Source organism: Cryptomeria japonica, chromosome 2, assembly GCF_030272615.1.
Source record: "Cryptomeria japonica chromosome 2, Sugi_1.0, whole genome shotgun sequence".
Taxonomy (NCBI): Eukaryota; Viridiplantae; Streptophyta; class Pinopsida; order Cupressales; family Cupressaceae; genus Cryptomeria; species Cryptomeria japonica.
The window spans coordinates 211,431,359-211,459,309 of NC_081406.1; the positions used below are offsets into that span (position 1 = coordinate 211,431,359).

The following is a 27,951-nucleotide window of genomic DNA, read 5'->3' on the forward strand; positions in this document are numbered from 1 at the left end:
ACATCCTTGAGACTTGTGATTTTCTCCAATTCTTCATCATGAGATTCATCTTCTTTGACAAAGGGGTAGTATCCATTTTTTCCATAACCTTATGAGACTGACCAAAATGGATTACGTTTGTTACTTCCAAGTGGAGGCATGGATTTGTATCATTTGTTGAATTTATCTAGATCTCAAAGTGGAACATCAACTATTGGTCATTAATCTCCTCATAACATGTTTAATAAAATCTATAATTGAAGAAATAGAGGCCACAATAGTATCTTGGTTACTAATAATGTTATACATGTTAGTCTCTAGTTTATCAATTCTCTCTCTCTCTCTCTCTCTCTCTCTCTCTCTCTCTCTCTCTCTCTCTCTCTCTCTCTCTCTCACACACACACACACACACACACACACACACACACACACACACACACACACACAAAGGCATGAAGATTAGCTAACATCTTATTTAGAGGGTGAAAAGAAGCACACAACTCCAAGATAGTAATCCCACCCAAGTAGTTGGATGAGGAATTGGACAGATTGTTTTTTTGGAATTTGAATGGGGGGAGAGGAGACATATCGATTACTCTTTGGACTAAATCTAAGAATAACTTGAGTGTCAAAAGGGACAATAGAGGATAAAAGCATGTTTTACACTAGATATTAGGTTGATGATTGAACTTGCAAGTAGCTAGCAAAGGGAAATTATTGTCCAAGGCATTTTTTGGGTAGTAACCTATTGGCCAAGGATCATAATTTTAAATCTTTTAACATTAGGGCCTTCAATGTGAACATGGTAAAAAATTATTGATTCATACACTTCCTCAAAGTAGGAAGGGTCATAAGAGCTTTCATTGGAGTGAGACTACTTTGAAGATGATTTTCTTAATATAGGGTTTATTTTCTAATTTATGGGTAGATTGTTTAGGTTGAGGAACATCCCTATAAATGATATATGGGAGCAAGACAAAGCTTTGTTATGAGTAACTTAGTACCCTTCACACTTTTTGTCTTAGCAAGGGAATGACATGAGACCTCCACAATAGCTAGATTATCAGGCATATTCATAGTAGGGGCAAGTGAGTTGCATAGATGGATTGAGAAAATATGAAAAATGAGGCCCTGATGGATGAATTTTTAGGTTTATTTAGGAGGATTTCCACAATTGATTGTTGAAGAGATCTATGTAGAAAGTGAAGGTAACAAGCAAGACATGCCTTAGGTGATTTACCAAGGAAAAATGATAGAATGTAGTTATACATATCCTCTAGCATGGTATACTTGATAAGTTACATACTAACTCCCATGGTTTTGGTAAGTCCACTGTTCTATAAATTTTTTGAAACATTGCCACCTTCTCATCATTTTGAAGGGAAGTGTTCTCACACTTTAATCTTTAAACTATATAGTTCTCTTAATCTTAAGACCCTCCATATGCAAGCTAATAGCAATAGCAATGTAGTCCTCTGTGATAGAAATTTGACATAACCTATAGTCTCCACCTATTTTTACTTTTGAGAATTCGATAAGATGTAGGTTTCACATGAACTTGATCTCCGCCCAAAATATTAGTTACCAAAATTAATAGAGGAAAATGATTGTTACCCAAAACCTCCAACACAATAGGATAGGAATTGAAAGACCAAACAAAATCCTTATGATCATTGAACTAATGCAAAATGAAAATGAAAATGATAATGTACCCTTGTTGGAATAAATGCCTCTACCATGTGCCGAGGTAAATAAGCTATTGTACAACTGTTCGAATTGGATAATCATATCTATGCACAAAAACTAATGCATGGCCATGTTGGGGTGTATAAGAGAAATAAGAGACTTTGTTATATTAACGAGGGGTGACATAACACCTAGAAAACACTTAGGGCAAGCCAACTTTCGTAGTGTTGGGCGTAAGATCTCCACTTCAATGATTTTGAATATTTTGTTGAACAATATAATTATGATAATAAATATAATAATATATATTTTTTCTTTGTAAAAAAGGACTCATTTTTTATTTTCATCAAATAATGATGATGGTAGAAAATATTCTAGGTTAATTTTGTGAGTTCATCCTCATCTTCATTAATATCATGATCTTTTAATTTTAAATAAATGTTCTCAAACTATTTTTAAACATTACTTAATTCAACACTAAAAATAAATTTAATCCAATAAAAATAATTTTAATATGTACAACTAATGCCAGTTCTCTGTAATATTACTAACCTAAGTTTAATAAAGTTTATGAGTGGAAACCTCACATTACTAGTTTGAATCTAAATCTATAACTATATGGGAAAATATAACCCACTTTTTATTTAAATTTACAACTATATGGGAAGTTCTTTTGGATGGATCATCTTGTATGCCTTGCTGTAGGTGCAGTCTTTGGCTGCCTCCTGTTAATTGTTTGTATGTTATTTATCTAAACTTTATTGTTGCATCAAATGGGTCTGAATCTTTACTCTATTTTTAATTTAAAAAGAATCAGAATTTCAGAATCTCTTTAAAAGAGATTATAATTATTGGGACAAATTTTTTATTGTGCATTTTCTTCTTTTTGATGATGTTATGCGTGTAATCTTAAATGTAAATGCAACACACACAATTGATTCTGATGAGAGATTGGAGATAGGCACATTCCAGTCGTTCAGTCCTATATCACCTTGCTAGTGGTGCCCTGGAGAGAGGGCGCAGAAACAATCTTAAGAGATCACAATTTTCCAAAACAAACCCATGATTTAAGAAAACAATCAGAACTTCTCGTCAATAAATATTACAATTTATGATATAATATTTTACAATAGATAAATTTGTTTGATGTTATTTCTGGATTAGACTGTGTGCAAGTTTTTGATCAACGTTCGGATCACACTTCATGATTTATCATTTTGATGATGGTGGATCAGGGAGTGTGACAAAATGATGGATCACGAAATTGATCTGAAATGTTGATCGAAAACTTACATGCAATATCAAACAAGATTACAATTTACCAAAAAATCCATGCACTCAAGATCAATTTTGTTCCATGCAAAGGAAATATATAGTATGTCAGATCATAACATTTTATATTAGGGTTGTTGCTGTAAGGAATTTATGTGGAGTTCCTTACATATTTACAGTTAACATTTCTTTACATTGATGGAACTTGTGTGGAAATTGGCTTGTGCCTAGTCTCCAGCATTCTGAATAACTTTACTTACAACATTAAAGTAGGTCAGATTTCTTCGAGGCAAATATAATTTGTTGGTTTCCAAGTGGAAACAGACATTAATGGAGTAGATTGCCAGAGTAGAAGTAGCTGATTTTTGTCATCCATTTGCACTCTGTAACGCTCTCCTTCTTGGGCCATAATCTTTGCATTCAATTTGCTTTTGTTGCTTATATTGTCTTCAGCAAAGCCACATCGCAGTGGGATATCCACCACTTTGTTAAATTCCCCATCTTCCTCTGACAAATGATGAATGGGCCTGCATGCCATTGGAGCCATGAATAAGCGTTCCATTGTTGTTCTTGCAGAACCATATTGCTCTGACAATCCTGCTTCCATGGAGTCAAACAGTGCACATAGATTCTTCAGACATTGGGTAAAACGCTCTAACAAATTGATCTTTTTATGAGCTAGAAGTCCACTGGGTCCTGTGCCCAAGGTCAAGATAACTGGATTCAAGTGGTGTGCTCCTTCAAGGAATTCTGATAGCTTCCTTGGACTGTGCTCCAACATATGTGGTAATTCCCACATACAATTCACTGCCACCATTTCATCACCACTGCAACTTAAATTGTCTTCCAGATTTTCCAATTGGGTTTCTTGGAAAGAAAATGGAATACCCAATGAGCATGCATACTCAGACAATCTCCTTCCAGTTTCTTTGCCAGAGAATGAAACTTGTCCTAAACCACTACCACCACCATGATCATGATCATCATTATCCCATTTGACAGCTGTAATCTTGAGGTGGCGAATTTTGTATTTTTCACTCTTCAAGGCTTCCATCAATGGAGGCCACTGCAGGCCCTCCATTATGTCAAAATCAAGTATATGCAGTCCCTGTGCTTGAGCAGGGATGGCTTCCAAAATGCTCTGGTTGGCAGTGAAATGAGCAAACCTGATATAAGGATATACTTGATTTAGTAATCTAAAAGCCCCCAGATAATTGGGATCTTTAGTACTTTTCAAGACCTTGAACATATGCTCCTCCATACCATCTCCACCAACTGAACAATAAAGCCTCTGTTCAAGGGACTGAGTAAGATAATATGAAACCCTCTCCATGGTTGTCCCAGTTGGAGAAACCAATTCTTTCAACCTGCAAAGTATAGCCTCAACAAGATCATGGGCTCCATCTGAAATAGCTTCTGCACAGGCAATCAGAAGATGTACAAGCCCTAGTCCCCTGTATTCTGCTGAATCACTCTTGTACAGAGTTAAGGCAGCAGCTTGAGCTGGCCAGTAGCACTCAACAGAGGCTGATGTATTTCCTACACTATAATCTTCTTCAACTACGCAAGAATCATCTCTGCTATCTTCACAGAACACATCAGAATCCATCATTATTTCATCACTCTGATCTGGGAGCTCTAAAACATCCAGTAAATTGCCTTCCATGGAAGAAAACTCAACTGATTCATTCAAAGGCTTTACATTTGGAATCAAACTCAAATCTGAGAAAATCTCATCATGAGGCACTAAATCTTCATCTCTACCCTCATGTAGTATCTCTGTAATTTGCATTAAACCCTCTCCCGATCTATCTTCTTCAAACAGTAGATTGTTCCATGGGGGCAATAAAAGAACATCCTCATTAAAATCTACTGTACTGATAAATGAGGCCTTCCAACAATCTGATTCTTTGTGATCATACCCATATTCCCATTGCTGTATTTTGCTCTCCTCCATCATGAAACAAGATTGAGCACTCAAGAAATAGTGGCCAAACCAATTTATATCTAGTGTCAAATGGGTTTTATGATGTAATTTCAAAGCAAAAGAATTCTGATGTAATTAATCTTCTTCAATTCTTATTAGTTTCTAGGTGATCTATTTTAGCTTAACCAAAGATATACGCTGTTGAAATTTGACTGTTATACAACTTGTAATTTGCAGAGTTCTCTTGAGATAATTTATAAAACCCATAATTTGAGTTGCTTAAACACAAGCGTATGAAATTGAAGTTTGACTTGTTTGTCGAGTTTAGAATTTAAAGATTTTCGGACTGTTTGATCATTAAATTGGGTGATGTTTAAGTTAAAGTATAGTATGTAAATATGAAAGCAAATATTGTTGTTATATTTCTAAATCTTTAAAGGTAAAGTCTAAATAAACGTGTTTTGATTTTTTATTTGAAATGTGGTGTTTTTGTTCAAAGTATTTTTCAACAAGGTTTAATGTAATCATCATAAGTATCTTGATGTTTTATTATTATTACTATTTTTAACATTATCTTAACATTCAAATTATTAATTTTTAATGATTATATGCTACTATTTAGTTGTAGGCTATTGTTTAGCTATTCAAATCATTACATTTTCACAATATTGAGATAAATAAATATTCTATCTAATTATTCACCTTTAATTTGGAGTATGTTTTTTTTGTTCTAAATATTTTTCAACAAGGTTTAATGTAATCATCATATAAGTATCTTGAAGTTCTGTTATTCATTAATTTTTTGTTAACGTTATTATTTTATTTGACATATATATACTAATTGTTTATCTCAACATTCTAACCATTTAGTTATATGCCACCATTTAAGTATTCAACGTTAAAACCATTAATTTTTGGTGTTCACCCTTGGCTTGAATGGTTGGTAAGGTTGCTAAGGCTTTGGGTTCTTGCCATGTAGTTTCAAGGTTGATTTACTTGGTTGTTGGCATGATCAAGCCAGATCTGCAGCTCAAGGTGGTTACAAGGTGGGGGGGCTCACCCTATCTTGAGCTAAGCTCCAAGTCGCTAGGCTACACTACCAATTCCCTTGAAAAAAAAACTATTTGTAACATTTTCATCCTTATATGTGATGCAAGAGCATCCTTGGTTCATTGACAATCTTGCATCAACCAAAAAAATTCACTCCGGACCCCTCCAAGTTGCTCATTTTTAGTGTCGAGCTGGATTTAGCGTGTAGACATGTTCTTGTACCTTGATCCTAGATCTCAGCTCATTTGAATATTTTTCCGACAGGATTTCGCTTTTGGAATGTCTGGCAATTTTCAGTTTCCAGACCAGTTTGAACCTTAACGGCTAGATGGTGTTTTCATATCTTGCGGAGCCGATTGGCACTTTAGATGATGTTCCCATACGCTTGTCCGACCTTCCTTTTGGTCTGCATTTCATTTCAATTCTTTTCCTGAGGATTTTCTTCATGCTTGGGGCTGACCTATTTGCACGTTACACTTTCCCGACTTGGGGCTTGTAATCTTTCTTTGGTCAACCTAGATATATTCCAGATGCTATATATTGATGTATTAGATCCTATACTAGTAGTTAGAGACAATAGATGATGATCCGATAGATATAGATCAAATTTTGAACATCTCTTGGGTTCTGGATTGTATGTTCTGTAATCAGGCCTGTTAGCTTGTTTGTAGCATGGATGTTGCTAGCTAGTTGTACTTGAATTCATAATATAATCAAGGACGAATCTGGCATTCTCTCTATTCTGTGTTGTTGTTTTTGTTGTATTGATCTTGCTACATGGTCCAAATAGCTCTTTTTGAGGACCCTCCTGCCATGGCTGCGTTAGTTGGTATCAGAGCGAAGATTCTTCATCCAGGAAGATTGTGTCTTGTTGAAACTTATTGTATGGTGTTGGATTGTGGATCCAGCTTGCAACTATAGAGGACTTGTCTAAATGGCGCCAAGAGTTAATATTAGAGGTGGAGCATGAAGAGATGCAAATCGACAGTGATGGATATGTTGAGACAGATTGTAGCTCGATTGGAAGCTGTCAAAACGGAGTAGAGAAGAGGTAGACATATTGAGGATGTAAGCGAAGATGAAGAAGAAGAAGAAGTGGGAGTGGGAGACGTAGGAGCAAATCCACCGACAATCAATCTGAATGAAGAGAGGTTCATAAGAGCCTTTACAAGATCGAATACTAAACTACATTTTAACCCACCGGACTATGATGGCGAGTTAGATTCAGATGAATTGCTCAATTGGATTGTGGGGATGGAGAAATATTTTGATTTTGAAAAGACAAGTGAAGATAAAATGGTGAGCTACACTTTTACAAAGTTGAAAGGACATGCATCGCTATGGTGGGAACATTTGCAGACAGATAGACAGAGAAGAGGCAAGGAGAAAATTAAATCTTGGGATAGGAAAGAGAAGTTCTTGGAAAATTATCAAGTGAATTTGTTCTGGAAGTTGCAAACTTGAAGTAGGAGTCTAGTGTGAGGGAGTACACTGAAGAATTCTACAAGTTGAACATCAGATCGAGTCATGCAGAGGATGGCATTGAATAGATTGTGAGGTATATCAATGGATTGTGGATGTCTATACAGGAGGAGATCAGTTTAATCAAGTTGTAGAGTATGGAAGAGGCTTACCGATACGCCTTGAAGGCTGAGGAAAAGTTGAACAAAAGACATGAGCATAGACAAAGAGGAAGAGGAGGAAAATTTGAAAGAGGCAGAACATATACTAGAAGTGGAAGACCTTTTGCAGAGTAGAACAAAGGCAAGGAAGAAGGCAAAGATGATAATTCACACTGAAGAGATGATAGAAACTTTTACCGGAATGGTGGACAGAGTGGCTACCAGAATAAGGGTTATAAGAGAGATGAAAAGAGGAAGTTTGGAGGAACTTTTTTTAAGTGCAGAGAAGGAGGACACCGAACTTTTGAATGTAAACAAGGTAATTCAAATAGGAGAATAGAGAATAGTGGAAGAATTGCTTTTGCTAAGGAGGAACCTATCGGATCCCTAAATAAACTTGAAGATGGAGAAGCCTTGATGATAAGGAGAACCCTATGTCTGAATGAAATAGACCAGGAACCATTGCACAGGAAGAATTTGTTTTAGACAAGGTGTAAGGTTGAAGGTAAGTGTTGCAAAGTCATAATTGATAGTGGTAGTTCGGATAATTTATCTTCAAAGGAGTTGGTGAACATGTTGAAGCTGCAGAGGATGAAACACCCGAAACCCTACCAGATAGCATGGATTCATGATGATCATAAGGTACTGGTGAGTGAACTCTGTTTGGTAAAAATTAAGATTGGATCCTACCATGATGAAGTTCTGTGTGATATTATGCCTATGGATGTATGTCATATCTTATTAGGAAGACCTTGGTAGTATGATAGACAAGCATTGAATGATGGAAGGAAGAACACATATACTATTGTTGCAAATGGGATGAAACAAACTTTGTTGCCTTTGGAAGAGATTCATAAGAGTGAGATTTGTACAAATGTGAGAATTTGCTTGGTTGATGGACGAAATTTTTTGGATGGTTTGAGGAGTGAAAATGTGTGCTATGCGTTAATCCCTAAGAAGTTTGATTTGAAACCAGAAGAGGAACAACTGAAAGAGATAAATAAGTTGCTGACAGAATATGAAGACATAATTTCAGATAACATTCCTAATGGATTGCCACCTATGACGAGTATTAGTCATTGTATGGATTTGATTCCTAGAGCTAGTTTTCCTAATAAAGTTTCACACCAGATGACACCAACAAAGAATGAAGAACTGGATAGATAAGTATAGGAGTTGTTGAGGAAAGGTTTGATAAGGGAAAGCTTGATCCCTTGTGCAGTCCTTGCTGTGTTAGCACCTAAGAAAGATGGAGAGTGGATAATTTGTATTGACTCTAGAGCCATAAACCAGATCACAGTGAAGTACAGGTTTCCTTTGCCTAGGATGGATGACATAAGGGTTGTTTGAGTGGAGCCAAATATTTTACAAAGATAGATTTGAAGAGTGGATACCATCGGATCAAGATCAAAGATGGAGATGAGTGGAAGACTGCATTCAAGACAAATGAAGGATTGTATGAATGGTTGGTGATGCCTTTTGGACTAACTAATGCACCGAGTACTTTCATGAGGTTGATGAATGAGGTATTGAAGAGATTCTTGGGTAAGTTTGTGATTGTGTATTTGGATGATGTTTTGATTTTTAGTAAGACAAAAGAGGAGCATTTGAGACAAGTTTTGCAGAGGTTGAGAGAAGAGAAATTGTTGATAAACCTTAAGAAGTGTAGTTTCATGAAGGAAGAACTAGTATATTTGGGATTTTTGATATCTGCAGATGGATTGAAGATAGACCTAGAGAAAGTAAAAACAATTATTGAATGGCCTACACCAAAAAACATTGGAGAGGTAAGATCATTTCATGGATTGGTTAGCTTCTACTAGAAGTTCATTAGGAATTTTAGTTTGGTTTGTAGCCCTATGACTGAGACAATGAGAGGAGACCGGAAGGATTTTAGATGGACATCTGGAGCAAACGAAAGTTTTGAGTTGTTGAAGCAGAAAGTGATAGAGCAACATGTGTTAGCCCTATTGGATTTCAACAGTATTTCAAGTAGATTGTGATGCAAGTGGGAATGGAATTGGATCAATATTAAGTTAGGAAAGAAGACCAGTATCCTACTTCAGTGAAAAGTTGAATGATGCAAGGAGAATATATTCAATGTATGATTAGGATTTCTATGTCATAATTAGAGCATTGAAGAAGTGGAGACATTATTTGTTGCCTAAGGAGTTTGTGTTGTATACAAATCATCAATGATTGTAGTATTTGAATAGTCAAGGTAAGTTGAACCAAAGGCACATGAGATGGGTTGAGTTCATGCAAAGTTATACTTTTATTTTGAAACATAGGAGTGCAAAATCAAACAGGGTTGCTGATGCCTTGAGTAGGAGAAGAAATTTGTTGACCAAAATGAGAATTGGAGTAATGGGATTTGATGAGTTGAAGTGTTGGAATGTTTGTCATAACTGATGCAGAATGATGATTGAACCGGTAAAAGACTATTTGTGATGACATTGTGATGAAGAGATTGAAATTGCATGATTGATGACTTTGATCAGTTATTTGTGTTGTCATTGATGGTAACTAATGTTTATTCATGACTACTGATGTTTATTTATGTTGTATTTTTTCATCTAAATGTTTTTGGTCTACCAGAGAGAGCTTCCCGGTAAAGAATCAAGAAACTAGGAATTAGGACCTTAACCGATAAACAAGGAAATATTTTGATTTTATCTGGCGATTGGTGATGATTGAGGCTTTGTGGTTTGGAATGTGAGTTTTTATCATTGTAACATGTATTTGATCGGAACCGCATCATGTTGTGACAACTGGAAGTTATGTTTATAATATATGTTGAGTTTTTGCTAGGGTTTAAGAAAGGTTTAAGGACCGGTAAAGAATTCTCTTAACCGGTAATCATTTTTGGTTTGGCAGTGATCTACATCAAGTTTACATGTTGGTGACGATGTGGCATAACGTGTGTGAAGTGTTTGAGTTATATTTTGGCATGATCAAGATGGAATTTATTGGGAATGTGCAAAGTGCTTAGCGAAATGTGCTAAGGGTTTGACTTTATATCAGATTGAGTTGTTGTGATGAGTTATGACCACTCAATGATTGATATTAATTTATAATTGATTGTAATGATCCATATGATGATCTGTAATGAGTTGTAAAGATATGTGATGATCTATGTTGTAAGACTTAGGGTTCTGTAACCGACTAATTTGTAAAGGTTATTTAGGCTGGTTGGTATAGTTGATATTTTTTGTGTCGATGATTTTGAGAAGTGTGTAAAGCCAAACCGAGGTGTGAGAAGATCTACCAGAGTGTTGCAGACTTAGAGCATAATTGGATCTGATCAAGCAAGCAGTTGAGTGCTATACACATACAATTCACTATTGTTCCCTAGCAGTTGCAGCAGACAAAATCCCTTAACCGGGTAGGTTCTAGCAGGCCTTACATTGTAAATCCCCTAACAAGGTGACTCAACATATGAGTTCTAAATCCTCTTGCAAGGTTGATCCTAATAGGTAAAAGCTCCTAACAGGGCTGAGGTAAATCCGTTAATCGGGTGACTCCTAACAAGGTCTACTCCTAACATGGCATCTTTGTAAGATCCTAATCGGGCTAGGCTCCTAATATGGTGCATTCCGAAAGAGTGCAAAATTCTTGTAGGTACCAATTCCCACTGTGGTTTTTCCCTATTTGGGTTTCCACATGAAAATCATGGTGTTCATATGGTGAATATTTTGATGTGATGTTATGATTTACTTTTAGTTTATGCATGGTTAATTAACACTTAGTGAGAAGCATTGATATATCAGTTTAACAGATGATTATCAACAGATATTGGTATTGGTAAATGGATTTGTTATTGGTTTATGTTTGATTTGGTGAATATTTGATAAGTTTAAGTTTCAGTTTTTCAAGTGTTGTTAATATAGATTCACCCCCCCTCTCAATCTTAACCAGATCCTCTAATATTAACAATTGGTATCAGAGCATTGGTCCTCTATGTGCAGAAAGTCTAACAACTTGAAGGAAAAATCCCATGAAAGATGATGAAGAAGGAGGGTCCCAAGTTTACCAAGGATAACTACCGGATATGGAGTGATTGGATGAAGATCTACATTAAAGGAATGGGGTCTCAGTATTGGAATCATGTGGTAACCAAGTATATTGCCCCTACCACCAGTCCCTTGATATCGGATAAACTTAAAGAACAACAAGAAAACATTCAGGCCCTTGGAGAAATTGTAAGTACTTTGTCTAATTTAGAATATATTGATGTTCATGGATTAGAGACTGCAAATGAAGTTTGGGAGAAATTAAAATTAATTTATGGAGGAGATGAACATGTACAAAAGGAAAAGGAAGAAAGTCTAAGAGGTAAATTTGATGATATGAAAATGGTTGATGGTGAGAATATAGCACAATATGGTAAAAGGATTAAGGAAGTTGTAGGTAGTATAAAAAGTGTCGGAGGTAAGGTTGAATAAGATACTGTTGTTAGTAAGATGCTTAGAAATCTCTTACCACGATATTCTATCATAGTTTCTGCAATTCAAGAACTAAGATCTATTTCTAAAGATAAAGTCACTGTTGATTCTCTTATTGGAAAGTTGATTGCATTTGAGCTAAACAATTTTGATAATAGTGTTTCTAGACCTTCTGAATCTAATTTTAAGGCTTCTATAACTGGTACATCAGTAAGGAAAGGAAAAGATATTTGTCATAATCATGACTACAGGTCTAGTCATGGCAGTAGTAGAGGTGATGGTGATGAAGAATATCATCTGATGGAACTTGAGGCATTGTTGGCTAAAAGATTCACTAGAGGGATAGGTAAATATAAAGGTAAATTACCCTTGAAGTGTTTCTCTTGTAGTAAAATTGGACACATAGCTGCTAATTTCCCTAACACTGATAATAAAGAGAAGTTCAAGAGATTCAAAGGAAAAGGAAAGAAACATTGTTATGTTGTAGTGGATGAAGGTGTGTCCGATGATGAATCAGAAGAAGATGACAATGAGGAGATAGTGTTTGTTGTTGTGAAGGAGGATCTGACTAATGAGAAGGCATTGGTGTCTCACATGGATAACAGTAATGAATGGATAATAGATAGTGGTTGCTCACACCACATGACCGGTGACAAAAGTAAGTTCTTATCCGTTGAAGAGTTTGATGGAGGTGTTGTAAGGTTTGGTAATAACTCTCTTTGCATGGTTAAAGGTAAAGGATCAATTTCATCAAATGGGAAGAGTAATGCAGATGACGTCTTTTGGGTTGATGGACTAAAACATAACCTTTTGAGTGTTGGACAACTTAATGATAAGGGATATCTACTTGAATTCAAAAATGGAGTGTGTAGGATTCTTGGAAAAAATGGAGAATTGATTGCTATTGGAAAGCAAACGAGAGGTAATCTATTTCATCTGAATACTAATGTGAATAATTATTTGGTGGCAAAGATTGAAGATAGTTGGTTGTGACACAAGAGATTTTGTCATGTGAATTTTGACAATTTGATTAAAATTAGTAAGTCAAGTATCGTGAGAGGTTCGCCCCAGCTTGTGAAACCAGACAATGTGTTATGCAAGGATTGTCAGATGGGTAAGATGACTTCTATATCTTTTAAGAGTAAGTCTTTCTCTTCAGAAAATATTCTTGATTTGGTTCATACTTATCTTTGTGGTCCTATGAGGACTAAGAGCTATTTTGGCGATAAGTACTTTATAATTTTTACTGATGATTTTTCCAAGATGATGTGGGTAACTTCTCTGAGAGAAAAGTTTGAGGCATTCAGTAAATTTAAAGCATTTAAAGCTTTAGTTGAGAAAGATACTGGGAAGAATTTGAAATGTTTGAGATCTGACCGAGGAGGTGAATTTACTTCTGATGAGTTTGTGAAGTTCTGTGATGAACATGGAATTAAGAGGCAGATGTCATCTCCTAGAGCTCCACAATAGAATGGAATAGCAAAGAGAATGAATAGAACAGTTGTTGAAGCGACTAGAACCATGATGATTCAAGGTGAAGTACCAAAGATGTTATGGAGAGAAGCAGTTAGCACTGATGTTTATACTTTGAACCGGGTACTTGTCAAGAAAGGTAACAACAAAACACCTTATGAATTATGGCATGGAAAGACTCCTAGTGTAAGTTATTTCAAAATCTTCAGGATTAGATGTTTTATTAAACGTGATGATTTCACTCAAAAGTTTGATGCAAAGTGTGATGAAGGTATTTTTCTTGGTTACTCTACAAAGAGTAAGGCATTTAAATGTTATAAAAAGAGAACTAAGAAGATTATTGAGAGTGAAAATGTGAAGGTAGATGAACTCTCTGAGAAATCTGGTGAGACCAGCAGATCTGAGCTTGAGAAAGATGAAGAATGACTTGTGTTTTAGAATCAAAAGTGCAGAAGGATGATGAGCAAAATGTTACAAAAATAGGTTCTCAACCCATAAATGCAAAAAGCGATGAAGAAGATGAAGAACATGAAGCAGGAAGCACAACATCGAAACCAGTTATTTCAATGTATGTCAAGCTAAATCACTCAGGAGAACAAATCATTGGAGACAAAAATGATGGTGTACAAACAAGGAGGAAAATCAGAGAAAATTCCTGTTTGATTTCAACTATTGAGCCTAAAACAGTGAGAGAGGCATTAAAGTATGATGATTGGATTAATGCAATGAATGAGGAATTGGATCAGATAGAAAAGAACAAAACATAGACACTTGTTCCTAGACCAGAAGACAAGAATGTGATTGGGACTAAATGGGTCTTTAAAAACAAGTTGAATGAAGAAGGCAAGGTTGTGAGGAATAAAGCAAGGTTAATATGCAAAGGCTATTCACAAGAAGAAGGAGAAGACTATGGTGAAACCTTTGCACCAGTGGTGAGATTAGACGGAGTAAGAATGTTACTTGCTTATGCTGCATTTAAAGGATTTAAAATCTATCAGATGAATGTTAAATCAACTTTTCTTAATGGCATCCTTGAGGAAGAAGTGTACATAAAACAACCAAATGGATTTGCTTTGTCTGAAGATAAAGATATGGTTTGCAAGTTACATAAGGCACTGTATGGATTGAAGCAGGCACCGAGAGCATGGTTTGAAAGATTGCATGCACACTTGATCAAGATAGGTTTCCAGCGTACCAGTGAGGACAATAACATATATCTAAAGACTGATGGAGATAAAGTATTGATAGCTAAAGTATTTGTGGATGACATAATTTTTGGTGGTGATGATGATTTATGTATGGCTTTTGTTGAGGAGATGAAGAAAGAATTTGAAATGTCTCTTATTGGTGAAATTAAATTTTTCATTGGGTTGCAGGTCCAGCAATTGGATGGTGGAATATTTATCTGTCAAAGTAAGTATGTTAAAGAGGTGTTGAAAACGTTTGGCATGGAGGATTGTAAACCGGTTGGTACTCCGATGGTGACAGGCTGCAAGTTGTCTAAACAAGATGATTCATCATCTGTTGATGAGAAAGAATACAAGTCTATCATTTGTAAGTTGCATTATGTTGTTCATAGCAGGCCTGATATTGCACTTGTTGTTGGATTGGTTGCTAGATTTAAAAAGGATCCCAAGGAGACTCACTTGGTAGTGGTGAAAAGGATTTTTTGGTACCTGAAAGGCACAATATATTATGGTTTATGGTATCCTTATAAAGGTGCTTTCTCTTTGAATGTGTTTACTCATGCAAATTGGGCAGGCAATGTTGATGACTGGAAAAACACTACCAATGGAGCTTTTCTTCTTGGAGGCTGATTGGTTGCTTGGACAAGTAAGAAGCAAACTTGTGTTTCTCAGTCAACAACAGAGGCAGATTATGTTGCAACATCAATGAATTGCACACAGGAAATCTAGATGAGACATGTGCTTGAAGGATTCAAATTTGATATGTCTAAATCAGTAACTATTTACTGTGACAACACTAGTGCAATTAATATTTCAAAAAACCCTGTGTTAAATGCAAGAACAAATCATATAGAATTGAAATATCATTTTCTAAGGGAGAGAGTACAGGAAAAACAAGTCGGAACGGAGTACGTGACAAGAAAAGAGCAACTAGCAGACATTTTCATTAAACCATTACCAAAGACAACCTTTGAATACCTTAGAGGTAAATTAGGGGTCAGACCCCTACACAAGAAAAACTAGGATGCAGGAGATGCATCAATCCAATGGGCTTAATGAATATTTCTCGCTATGGATTGATGCGATGCAGGCTACTCGCAGGGGGAACAACTTAGACAAGATTTACAGAGTTGTTGAAGACATAAGCAACATATTTGACAACCGGTGTTGCACATGCACCTTTGGCATTGCTGTCAAAGGGGGAGAAGAAAAATGATCAAACATGGGAGAAGATGTGTAACAGAAAGAGGGAGAAGGAATGAAGATAAAGTGTAACTGGCCGATGAGGTGCAACAGAGAAGAGAAGAGTTGCAGAGAAGGTCTAGAACAATGCAGACTAGTATGAGTTAAGTATGTTGATGTTTAGTGTTTCCATCAATGCTAAAGGGGGATAATTTTGACATGTTTGGCATAACTGATGCATATAAAGAATGATGACTGAATCGGTAAAAGACTATTTGTGATGACATTATGATGAAGAGATTGAGATTGCATGATTGATGACTTTGATCAGTTATTTGTGTTGTCCTTGATGACAACTAATGTTTATTCATGACTACTAATGTTTACTTATGTTGTATTTTTTCATCTAAGTCTTTTTGGTCTATCAGAGAGAGATTACTAGTAAAGAATCAAGAAACTAGGAATTAGGACCTTAATCGATAAAGGAGGAAATATTTTGATTGTATCTAGCGATTGGTGATTATTGAGGCTTTGCGGTTCAGAATGTGAGTTTTTATCATTGTAACATGTATCTGACAAGAACCGCATCATGTTGTGACAACCGAAAGTTATGTTTATAATTTATGTTGAGTTTTTGCTAGGGTTTAAGAAGGGTTTAAGGACCGGTAAATAATTCTCTTAACCGGTAATGATTTTTGGTTTGGCGATGATCTACATCAAGTTCACATGTTGGTGATGATGTGGCACAACCCACATGAAGTGTTTGAATTATGTTTTCGCATGATCAAGATGGAATTTATTGGGAACGTGCAAAGTGCTTAGCGAAATGTGCTAAGGGTTTGACTTTGTATCAGATCGAGTTGTTGTTATGAGTTATGATCACTCAATAGTTGATATTGATTTGTAATTGATTGTAATGATCCATGTGATGACTTGTAATGAGTTGTAAAGATGTGATGATCTATGTTGTAAGTCTTAGGGTTTTGTAACTGACTAAGTTATAAAGGTTATTTAGGTCGGTATAGTTGATGTTTGTTGTGTTGGTGATTTTGAGAAGCATGTGAAGTTGAACCAAGGTGTGAGAAGATCTGCTAGAGTGTTGCAAACTTAGAGCATAATTGGATCTGATCAAGCAAGCAATTGAGTGCTATACACAGATCATTCACTATTGTTCCCTAACAGTTACAACAAACAAAATCCCCTAACCATGTAGGTCCTAACAGGCCTTACATTGTAAATCCCCTAATAAGGTGACTCAACATCTGAGTTCTAAATCTTCTTGCTCGGTTGATCCTAATAGGTCAAAGCTCCTAACAGGGTTGAGGTAAATCCCTTAACCAGGTGACTCCTAACATGATCTTCTCCTAACAGGGCATCTTTGTAAGCTACTAACCGAGCTAGGCTCCTAACCGGGCGCATTCCAAAAGAGTGCAAAATTCTTGTGGGTACCAATTCCCACCATAGTTTTTACCTATTTGGTTTTCCATGTGAAAATCATGGTGTTCATATGGTGAATGTTTTGATGTGATGTTATGATTTACTTTCAATTTATGCATGGTTAATAAACACTTAGTGAGCAACATTGATATATCAATTTAACAAATGATTATCAACAGATACCGGTACTGGTAAATGGATTTTTTATTGGTTTATATTTGATTTGGTGAATATTTGATAAGTTTAAGTCTTAGTTTTTCAAGTGTTGTTAATACTGATTCACCCCCCTCTCAGTCTTAACTGGATCCTCGAATAATGTGCTAAGGGTTTGACTTTGTATCGGATTGAGTTTTTGTGATGAGTTACAATCACTCAATGGTTGATATTGATTTGTAATTCATTGTAATGATCCATATGACGATCTGTAATGAGTTGTGAAGATTTGTGATGATCAATGTTGTAAGTCTTAGGGTTTTTTAATCGACTAAGTTATAAAGGTTATTTAGGTCGGTACAGTTGATGTTTGTTGTGTCAGTGATTTTGAGAAGTGTTTGATGCCGAACCAGGGTGTGAGAAGATCTACCAGAGTGTTGTAGACTTCAAGCATAATTGGATCCGATCAAGCAAGCAGTTGAGTGCTATACACAGATCATTCACTGTTGTTCCCTAATAGTTGCAGCAGACAAAATCCCTTAACTGGGTAGGTCCTAACATGCCTTACATTGTAAATCCCCTAGTAGAGTGACTCAACATCTAAGTTCTAAATCCTCTTGCAAGGTTGATCTTAACAGGGCTGAGGTAAATCCTGGGTGACTCCTAATAGGGTTTTCTCCTAATCGGGCTAGGCTCCTAATAGGGCGCATTTCGAAAGAGTGCAAAATTCTTGTGGGTACCAATTCCCACCGTGGTTTTTCCTTATTTGGGTTTCCACGTGAAAATCATGGTGTTCATATGGTGAATGTTTTGATGTGATGTTATGATTTACTTTCAGTTTATGCATGGTTAATGAGCACTTAGTGAGCAACATTGATATATCAGTTTAACCGATGATTATCAGCAGATACCAGTACTGGTAAATGGATTTGTTATTGGTTTATGTTTGATTTGGTGAATATTTGATAAGCTTAAGTTTCATTTTTTCAAGTGTTGTTTATACTGATTCACCCCCGCCCTCTCAATCTTAACCAGATTTTCTAATATTAAAATTGAAGACCTTGTATGAGGAAGACCCTGATTTTGCTGAACCTTGGAAAGCTTGTAAAGAACCTGATGTGATGGATTAGAGAGAATGGTTAAATTATTGAATTCAAGATGGGATGTTGTTCAAATGAAATCAGTTTTGTGTACCCCTGAGTTCCATGAGAGATAATTTGATAAAGGAGAAGCATAGTGGAGGACTAGTAGGACATTTTGGCATTGACAAGACAGTGGCTTTGGTAAGTGAGAATTAATTTTGGCCTTAGATTCATAAGGATGTAAGGAAGTTCATTTAGAGTTGCAGAATTTGTCAAGTTGTGAAAGATGGAAGTCACAACGTAGGATTGTATAAACCTTTGACAGTATTGGAGAGACCTTGGGAAGACATAAGCATGGATTTTATACTCGGACTACCTAAGACTCTGAGAGGGAATGATTCTATATTTGTGGTGGTAGATAGATTCTCAAAGATGGCACATTTCATACCCTGTAAGAAGACAATAGATGCAGTGCATGTAGCAGACCTATTTTTCAAGGAAGTTGTGAGATTGCATGGATTACCTAGAAGTATTGTTTCAGACTAGGATTCTATGTTTGTTGGTTACTTTTGGAAGACACTTTGGATGAAGATGAAGACCGAATTGAAGTTCAACTCTACATTTCACCCACAAACAGATAGAGAGTCAAATGTAGTGAACATATGTTTAGGAAATTTGTTGATATGTTTGGCTGGAGATAAACCCAGAGGTTGGGATCTGATTCTTGCACAAGCAGAATTTGCATACAACAATTCAATAAACTGGACTACTGGAAAGACACCATTTGAGATTGTTACCAGGATGAATCCTAAAGGTATATTAGAGTTGAGAGACATTAATCATGAGGATAAAAGAAGTGTTGAAGCCGAGATGTTTGCAGATCACATGAAATCATTACATAATCGGGTGAAACAACATTTGGAAGATATGAATCGGAAGTATAAAGAGAAGGTAGATGAGAAAAGGAGAGATAATGAATTTGAAGTTGGGGATGAGGTAATGGTGTATCTGAGAAAGGGAGGATTTATATTTGGAACATACAACAAGTTGAAGTTGAGAATATTTAGACCTTGTAATCTCTTGAAGAAGTTTGATTGAGGTAGTTCATATGAAGTTAAGTTACCAGATACCTTAGGTATATCACCTATATTCAACATTGCAGATCTCTATCAGTATCATGAGGCAAAATTCAGTGATGACAGTGGACTTTATTTAGAAAGGTAGTTTCTTGAGAAGCAACAAGATGAAATTGAGGATATTTTGGATAGCAGAGTTGGTAAGAGCATGCAAAGAAGATAGTATAGAGAACATCTTGTGAAGTGGAAAAACAAACCAATGGAAGATTCTTCTTGGATATCTTAGGCTGAGGTAGACCATATTGGTTTTCCTCTAGCCCCATCAAAGTGAGGGATTCAATTTTCAAACAACCCCGGACTTCTTTGATGCGGGAGCATCCTTGGTTAATTGACAATCTTGCATCAACCAAAAAATATTTGCTTTCTATTTTGTTTCTTGTTCAATTCAGTTTCTATGTTTCACTCTAGACCTCTCTGAGTTGCTCATTTTCAATGTGGAGTTGGATTTAGCATGTAGACATGTTCTTGTACCTTGATTCTAGATCTTAGCTCATTTGGATCTTTTTCCATCAGGATTTCACTTTTAGAATGTCTGGCAGTTCTAAGTTTCCAAACCAATTTGAACCTTAATGGCTAGATGGTGTTTTTGTATCTTGTGGAGAATTTCCTTGACTTGCAGAGCCAATTGGCACTTTAGACAATGTTCCCATATGCTTGGCCAACCTTCCTTTTGGTCCGTATTTCATTTTAGTTCTTTTTCAAAGGATTTTCTTCATGCTTGGGGCCGACCTATTTGCACGTTACACTTTCCCACCTTGGGGCTTGTAATCTTTCTTTGGTCAACCCTGATGTATTTCAGATGCTATATATTGATGTATTAGATCCTAGATGAGTAGTTAGAGTTAGTAGATGATGATCAGATAGATATAGATCAAATTTTGAATATCTCTTGGGTTCTAGATTGTATGTTCTATAATCAAGCCTGTTAGCTTGTTTGTAGCCCGGATGTTGGCAACTAGTTGTACTTGAATTCATAATATAATTAAGGACCGATCTAGAATTCTCTCAATTCCGTGTTTTTGTTTCTGTTGTATTGATCTTGTTGTACGGTCAGACAGTTCTCTTTGAGGATCCTCCTGTCATGGCTGCGTCAATATGATCTTTTAATTGTATAAGTTTTGAGTTTTCCAATCTTCATCAAATCATATTTTCATCACTAATAATTCATAAAAACCCATCTCTCATGAAATCAAATGGTCTACTTAACACTCATTGCATCTAGGTAATTCTTGTAGGGGTGAAGGACCATGACTTCTTGAAAGCTTATCCATCCTAATACTAGTATGACTCAAATACATTTTACTATGGAGTTTGCCCCAAGATCAAGTCCACATAACTTGCTATGCCATTTGCAAAAGCTTCATCAAGTCTTCTACCTTAAAATTATATATTCGTTATATTTGACTAATTTTGGTATCTTTGTATTACTACTTATCATATTATTCACTATGCAAACCTATATATAATGATTTGTCTCCAACAATCTTATAATGGGTACTTGAATATCCTGTTAGCAACAATAAAGAAGGAAAACTGAGAGGGGGCAGGGTGAATCAGTTTTCACTAGATCAACCAAAATAAGAACAATCTCATATCTAAACAACTACACCAACACAATAGCACCAACACACATAACACCAAAATTTTGACATGGAAAACCCGGTTAAGGGGAAAACCACAGTGGGAACCTACCCACAATAAGATAATACTCTACAGTAGTATGTGTAAATATTACAATGGGGAATGCACATGCATTCAGGCACACTACTCAAAATAAGATGACCTAGAAGGCTCCAACCCTCATTAAAGGTTCACTACCTTGCAATAATGATCAGACTACAATCCAGATTACATGAACTGCAAATATAGCATCTCCTTATGCCTGATGATGGTTCTGGTTAAGCACATTTGTCTTCCCTACAACAATATCTACTCTATACTCCACATTGAAAGATTAATTCTCTTATGCACACATACACCACTCTCTAATAAATCAGACACCACATCGATACCAAAATTATATGACTATAACATCTATTTATACAATTCATCAACCTTGACTACAAGGTCGACCAAACCCTCAAACCTCAATTACAAAATTACATCACACGATACATATAAGAACCACCAGAATAGTACAATGATATACATGATATAGCATGGACCTAAATTAAATCTCCAAACACGTACCACCACCAAAAATATCACCAAGGTCAACCGCAACATGCTACACCACCAAGAATACTGCATAACACAAATAATATCACCGGATCAACAAAATCACCAAGAACACACACAAGGATCTATGTGGACCATCGAAAAAAATAGGACACGATCGGGAAACACCAACAAGCACATTAGAACCATCCGCAATAGCTGCACCACGCCACTTATTCAAATCTTCATCGATCAACACGCCGACTCACAGGAACACTAATCAACAACAATCCAGACTAGAAAGATAACTTGCGGAGCACCAAATCACAAACCATTTTAAATGAAGATACACATGAACATCCAAAACATTATCCCAAATCCGCAACGAAAGATATTATCATACCGAAGCTCACCGAATCAAATACCACACACTGCCAACTATTGAATAGAAAGACTAAACTCCAAACCAGATCAAATAATATGATCAAGTAAACTTTTGAATCATTGAAACCAATAAGGAATGAAGTATTCTAGAATCCACAATAGATAAACTAGCCATATCAACTCAATGCAATCACCAAAACACCAAAAAGCTCTCTGCGACACCAGAATATAGGAGTATGTTGACATCAATGACAACAACATATCCTAGCAGCAACAATATCCAACATATCCATGAGGAGTTGGTAGATATTATTATTTGTTTAAAACCATGGAATATTGTTGTTATGACATTGAATAAGTAGGTTATGGGCACGTTATGGGAAAAAGTCAATAATGAGAGTGGAGCTCTTGTCACAAATGTTGAGGATCTCAAGTATTATTTGTCTCATCAAAGTGCACTCAATGTGGGTAGTGGTACCTACCAATAGTTACAAATCAGAGATGTTGTCTATTCATCATGTACATCATAGGTGCCATATATTGTACATAATGGAGTATATACTAGTGAGCCTTGTTTAGTGGCAACTAGTTTCATGAACCACTTGGTGGTTTTCTATTTTCTTTGATTTATATATTAAAGGCATTAGATAGATATTTCATAGTATTATGCAAGTGAAGCAATATTATGCTACAATGCTTTCTATTAGGCTAAAGATTTATAGTGGATTGTATTGATGTACTTATTTTGAGATTATTTTTATTTATTGCTTTATTTCTTTGGAAAAACTATATTTTAGATTTGATATTTAATTATATATTAATATAATCAATTAACTAGATTTTCTTACTTTATCTTCATTTTGTCATTGTATCTTTACCATGTTCTTAACATTTGGTATTAAAGTTATAAATTGATTAAAGAGAAAACACCTTTCTTGAAGTGTTATGGATTTTTTATGGTTGTAGTGGGAGCAAATGATTTAATTATTTTATAGATAATATCTAATTGAAGCCATGACTAGCACACCTCATTTGAAGATCAAAAAATTTAGTGACTTGGTACATGTATACTTCTCTATTGTAGTCGGTTCTCTGACTTTAAATTTGAAGATGGTAGCATCATTCTGACATCGGCCGCAATGCACGGTGGGCCCCGTTTCCATGAGATGAGTAGTTGTTTTCCCTTTAGACTCTAGGTTCACCTCCCCGGAAGTCTCGCTCGCTTTCCACCATAAAGAATAGAAGTCATGTTGTGGAGTTCCTTCAAAGAAACTCCACTCGCTTTCCATGTGTCGCACTTGTGGGAAGTCTCACCAAAAGGCCCAAAAAATCTCATTAGGGGCCCCGCGAACTCTCCATGTATACTGATGATTTCCATGCCAGAAATCAAGGGAGAATCCAGAGTTCAAAGCTTTCCAACACAGACACAACCAGTAGCGCTATTTTTCCCTCACCTTTGCAAGGTCTTTGATCATCGAGCAATGATATCTTTTTGAAAAATGGTTATAAAAGGGGAAGAATGTTATTGAATAGGGATCCTGTTTTTTTGTTTGGTCTCATGGCTTTGGTCTATTATTAGATTCGATCTTTTAAGAGTTCAAGCTTCCAAGAATTTAGAGTCTTAAGAATCTTCAAGTTGTATTTGAAATGGTTGTTCATTTCTAGTTATCTAAATACATTGTGATCCACATTTGGAGCCTTTGTGCTATTTAATGAATGAGAAATTATGCTCTTGTTTCTTTTATATTATCATAGATAGTGCAATGTGCCTATGGTAAATGTATGGTTTCTATCTTGTCCGTGTTCCTCTAGTTTCCCTTCATGAAATTTGAATCATGTTAAGTATCTATTCCTTCATTTTTCATAAAGAAATGATCTAGATTATATCATATTCATAATAAAGCTAACCGGGTTAATTCTTTAACTTGGCCTTTACACAACTCTCATAAATAGGATCCAATATGGTACCTTATTCCTTTGTCACTTTGTGTGCCTTGATCTCTTTCTAAGATGATGGATAAATAGAATACCATGCCTATCTATGTGAAATAAGTAGACTCTCTAATGCCATTTCATGAGATGTTTGAAGTGTTTTAAGAGCTCTATATTCATCGAAGCTTCCTTTTTTAAAATCTTTGGATTTGGGTTTGATTTCTTCCTTCCCATTTCTCCCCTACAAGACAAAGAGATAACTTCTAAAATCTTAGAGGTCATTTCACAGGTCACAGCCTATCCCAAACCCATGAAACTTCCTAACTACCCTAGTCATAAGGTGAAAACCTTAGTGGGTATAAACAATTTTTTTAGGCATGCTCAGTGGGACCCCGAAAGTTCCTTTTCGGTTGAGAATCTTATTCGCTAGATGACATGATGGATGAATAATTCAATGCATACTGGAAAATGACCTCAGAGGATACATTTTTGGTGCTATATCCCAATGACTCTATTTGTTCGACAACTAGGGAAATGTTGTATGAATTTCAACAGTAGTTGGAAGCCATTGAGATAGAGAAGAAGCAATGCCAGAGCATGCATTTATATTACACCCAGGTGTAACAACAATATCATGAAGAAGAAAAGAAGCGAGAATTTCCAACCTTAGACTCCTGGTTCATGAGCGTAAAATATTTTGATGATAAAGAAGGTTCCCCAGAAAGGATGAACCTTGACCAATATTAGAATTTCCCTCTTCCTTTCTTAGAAAGATTTTTTCCAACTAATATCCTGCACCCTGAAACCATCTCACTCTACAAAGGTAGACCGTTAATTTAGAGTTTGAACCATTCTCATGGACAACAAGAAGAGACTCCATAACCCAATGACATATCAGAGCCCCCTGATCAAGACATGACACAAAATGAATCCGCATGTGCAAACATGTAGAGAGTTTTTTCTTAGGAAAACTCAACAATGTCAAACTATAATAACTTGCAATCTCTCAAGGTAGAAGTAGAGCCATAGAGTCATCAAGTCGATGAAGAAAATGATGATAGTTTCTAGGATGAATCAAAACTTTTTTTCTCATTGATTTTAGCTAAGCATCAACCAGAGAAGATAAAGGGTTGATGGACTTGCAAAACACTGAGAGGGGGAGGGGGGGCGGGGGGGGTGAATCAGTGACACCAAAAATAAAACTACTTCAAACACTAACCGGTAGATGAACTTAACCAAGATTTTAAACACAATGCATGCAATCCAAAATGATATAACAACATCCACAAAAAGTAAAGCATCCATCATAACACAAGTGTTTGTATGTGGAAAACCCCAATAGGTAGAAACCATGGTGAGATGGAACTCACAAGTTAACTATCTACAGTAATAGATAACTGACCGGTTAAGGTCTACAAAGTGCTCTGCTAGGAGTGAATCTTGTTAGAGATCCCAAAGCCTGATTAGAAGCTTATACCTTGTTAAGAGTAGTACCCTATTAGGAGTAACCTCGCTGGAGGATTTCAGAATCCAAACTAATGGATCACCCTGTTAGAGGATTTATACAATTAAGCTTGTTAGAGCTTACCTGGTTAAGGAATTTGATTCTGTTGTAGTGGTTATAAAACAACAAGAATGCTTCGATCTGTTGTGAGTAGCACAATACTTGATTAATTAGATCCTTCTAAGCATATTCAGAACTGCTATTCAACACACTCTTCATTTTAACACTTATCACTCTTCAACAAAAAACTTTCGCTCTTCATGCATACCATCAGTTGTGAAAGATTTATTGAGATGTCGATATATAGGCATTTAGATTTCATGTCGGCCTAAGGAAATCATAGCACAATTTCCTAGGTGCAGTGTATCTGGACAAGTGACCATAACTCATCACAAAAATTATCGCCAAGTAGTTGGTGCTAGTAACTCATCACAAAAAATACTGCCAAGTAGGCGGTGTTGGTAACTCATACAAAAATTAACAAATACCGGTTGGAACAATTAATACCGGTTTGAATAAAACATATGAACCCATGTCCTCGAGTCTCCGCTTGATCTCTATCTTGATTTTGACTTAGTATAACTACAGGTTGTCTCTTATGCATATACTAGTTAACACAGAGTACGAGTTAGAGATTAACCACTAAGTATACTGATTGACAGTGTAAACAATTGAAGTCACACCGGTAGTCAATATAATCATATGTGTGTGTGAGAGTGTTTCATCAATGACAACAAATGATGAATACATTACAATCATCATCAAGCCAACAATCTCCCCCTTTGGCATTGATGGCAACACTTAGAAAATTTTACAGTAATACTGCTAAGTATGCATACACAACAAATTTACACATTTACTCATACTCCCCCTTAATGCATACATTATACGAAATTTTCAAAAACACACATACATATTTCTACTCCCCCTTTGACAACAATGCCAAATTGAAAAGCAATATATATAGAAAATTTGTATCAAAGTGTTTAAAATATACAACAGTAAAAAAAACTGTATCAAAATTCAAGCATAAGCAAGTCCCATGAAAATAACATTGTATCTCTTCTTCATCCATGACAAAGCATTTTCCCATGATTCCAATATGTTCTTAGTATACTCAAATGTAGACAGCAGGTGTGAATGAAATTCTTCCATTGAGTCCAGTGTGCAGGTTTCAGAGGTTGCAAGAATAGCTTCTGCATTGGAGTAGGCTCTCTGTAATATGTCTACTTGTGATGTGAGCAGACTCTTGAGTTATTTTAGAAACCAGAGTCTCTTTGCCTTCTCATTATCATAGATATTCAACCTATTTTGCAAATCATCTACAAATTTGTTAAAGGAAAGTATAGAGTCATGGAGTGGGATATATGCCTTGCATATCCTTTCTAGCTCTTGCTCTATTTTTGTTTGTCTTTTTGAAATGTCAGAATAAAATAAAGAAACATTAGAGGTGGAAGAAAGATACTTTTATCTCGTTTCAATAGCTTTACTCAACATACTTTTATTGTGTGATAGAGCTATTTTCCCACTATCAATATCCTTTGCCAGTTTTTCTCCATACTTCTTGTGACTCTTTTCAGCATATATTTGAGCAGCATCTTCTAGTGACTTGATTTGATCAGATGCATCCACAACTAACTGACCAAGTTTGCTAATAGGTGTAGATAGATGTGCTATAGATGTTTCCAGTAGTAGACCAGATAAAATATCTGCTGCAGTCTAAATTGTCTCTGCTTCAACCCTTTGCTCTTTCAATCTCTTCTTATGCACTCTAGATTGCATGACATTTGCAATCTTCATCATTTCTGATGCGCTCAAATTTTTCATATCGATAGGTCCTGAGATACTTATAGAATCATCATCATCCTCATCAAGTTGCTTCTGCTTTGTTGGTTCAGAGGATACAACCTTAATGATTGCCTTCTTTGTATTCTTTTCCGTTTCCTTTTCACAGGACTGTGTGACAACATTTTCAGTAGGTTCCTTCTGAATAGCTTGAATGACTGGTGGAGATTGGGGTTTCTCCAGTTGTTCTATTGCTGGTGGATTATCCACTTTTAGTTGAGTTGCTAGTTGTTCAACTAAGGTAACCTGTACATCAACAGTTGCAGGAGGCTCCATATCTGGTGTAGTGTTATCTCCAGATAGGTCAACTATGTTTTGAACATCATCAACAACATGAATAATGGTGTCATCCTTCTTCTTGAGAGGGTAGACCTCATCAGGTTGAATAATCTCTTCTTCATCCATTTCCAGTCGATTAACATCTTCAACAACATTATCCTCATTCATAGAGGATTGGATGAGCTCTTCCATTTGTTTGATTTCACAGGCTATATGATG

At 35.9% G+C, this 27,951-nt stretch overlaps 1 protein-coding gene across 1 annotated transcript; it reads right to left on the bottom strand.

The window, feature by feature from the left end:
* Positions 1-3,211: 3,211 nt before the first annotated feature.
* Positions 3,212-27,729, bottom strand: LOC131074945 (protein NODULATION SIGNALING PATHWAY 2). Its single transcript, XM_058011686.2, has 2 exons — positions 27,456-27,729; positions 3,212-4,944 (listed from the first exon to the last, which is right to left on the bottom strand). Exons 1-2 carry the CDS (start codon positions 27,727-27,729, stop codon positions 3,212-3,214), a joined length of 2,007 nt encoding a protein of 668 aa, XP_057867669.2.
* Between the last annotated feature and the right edge of the window lie 222 nt (positions 27,730-27,951).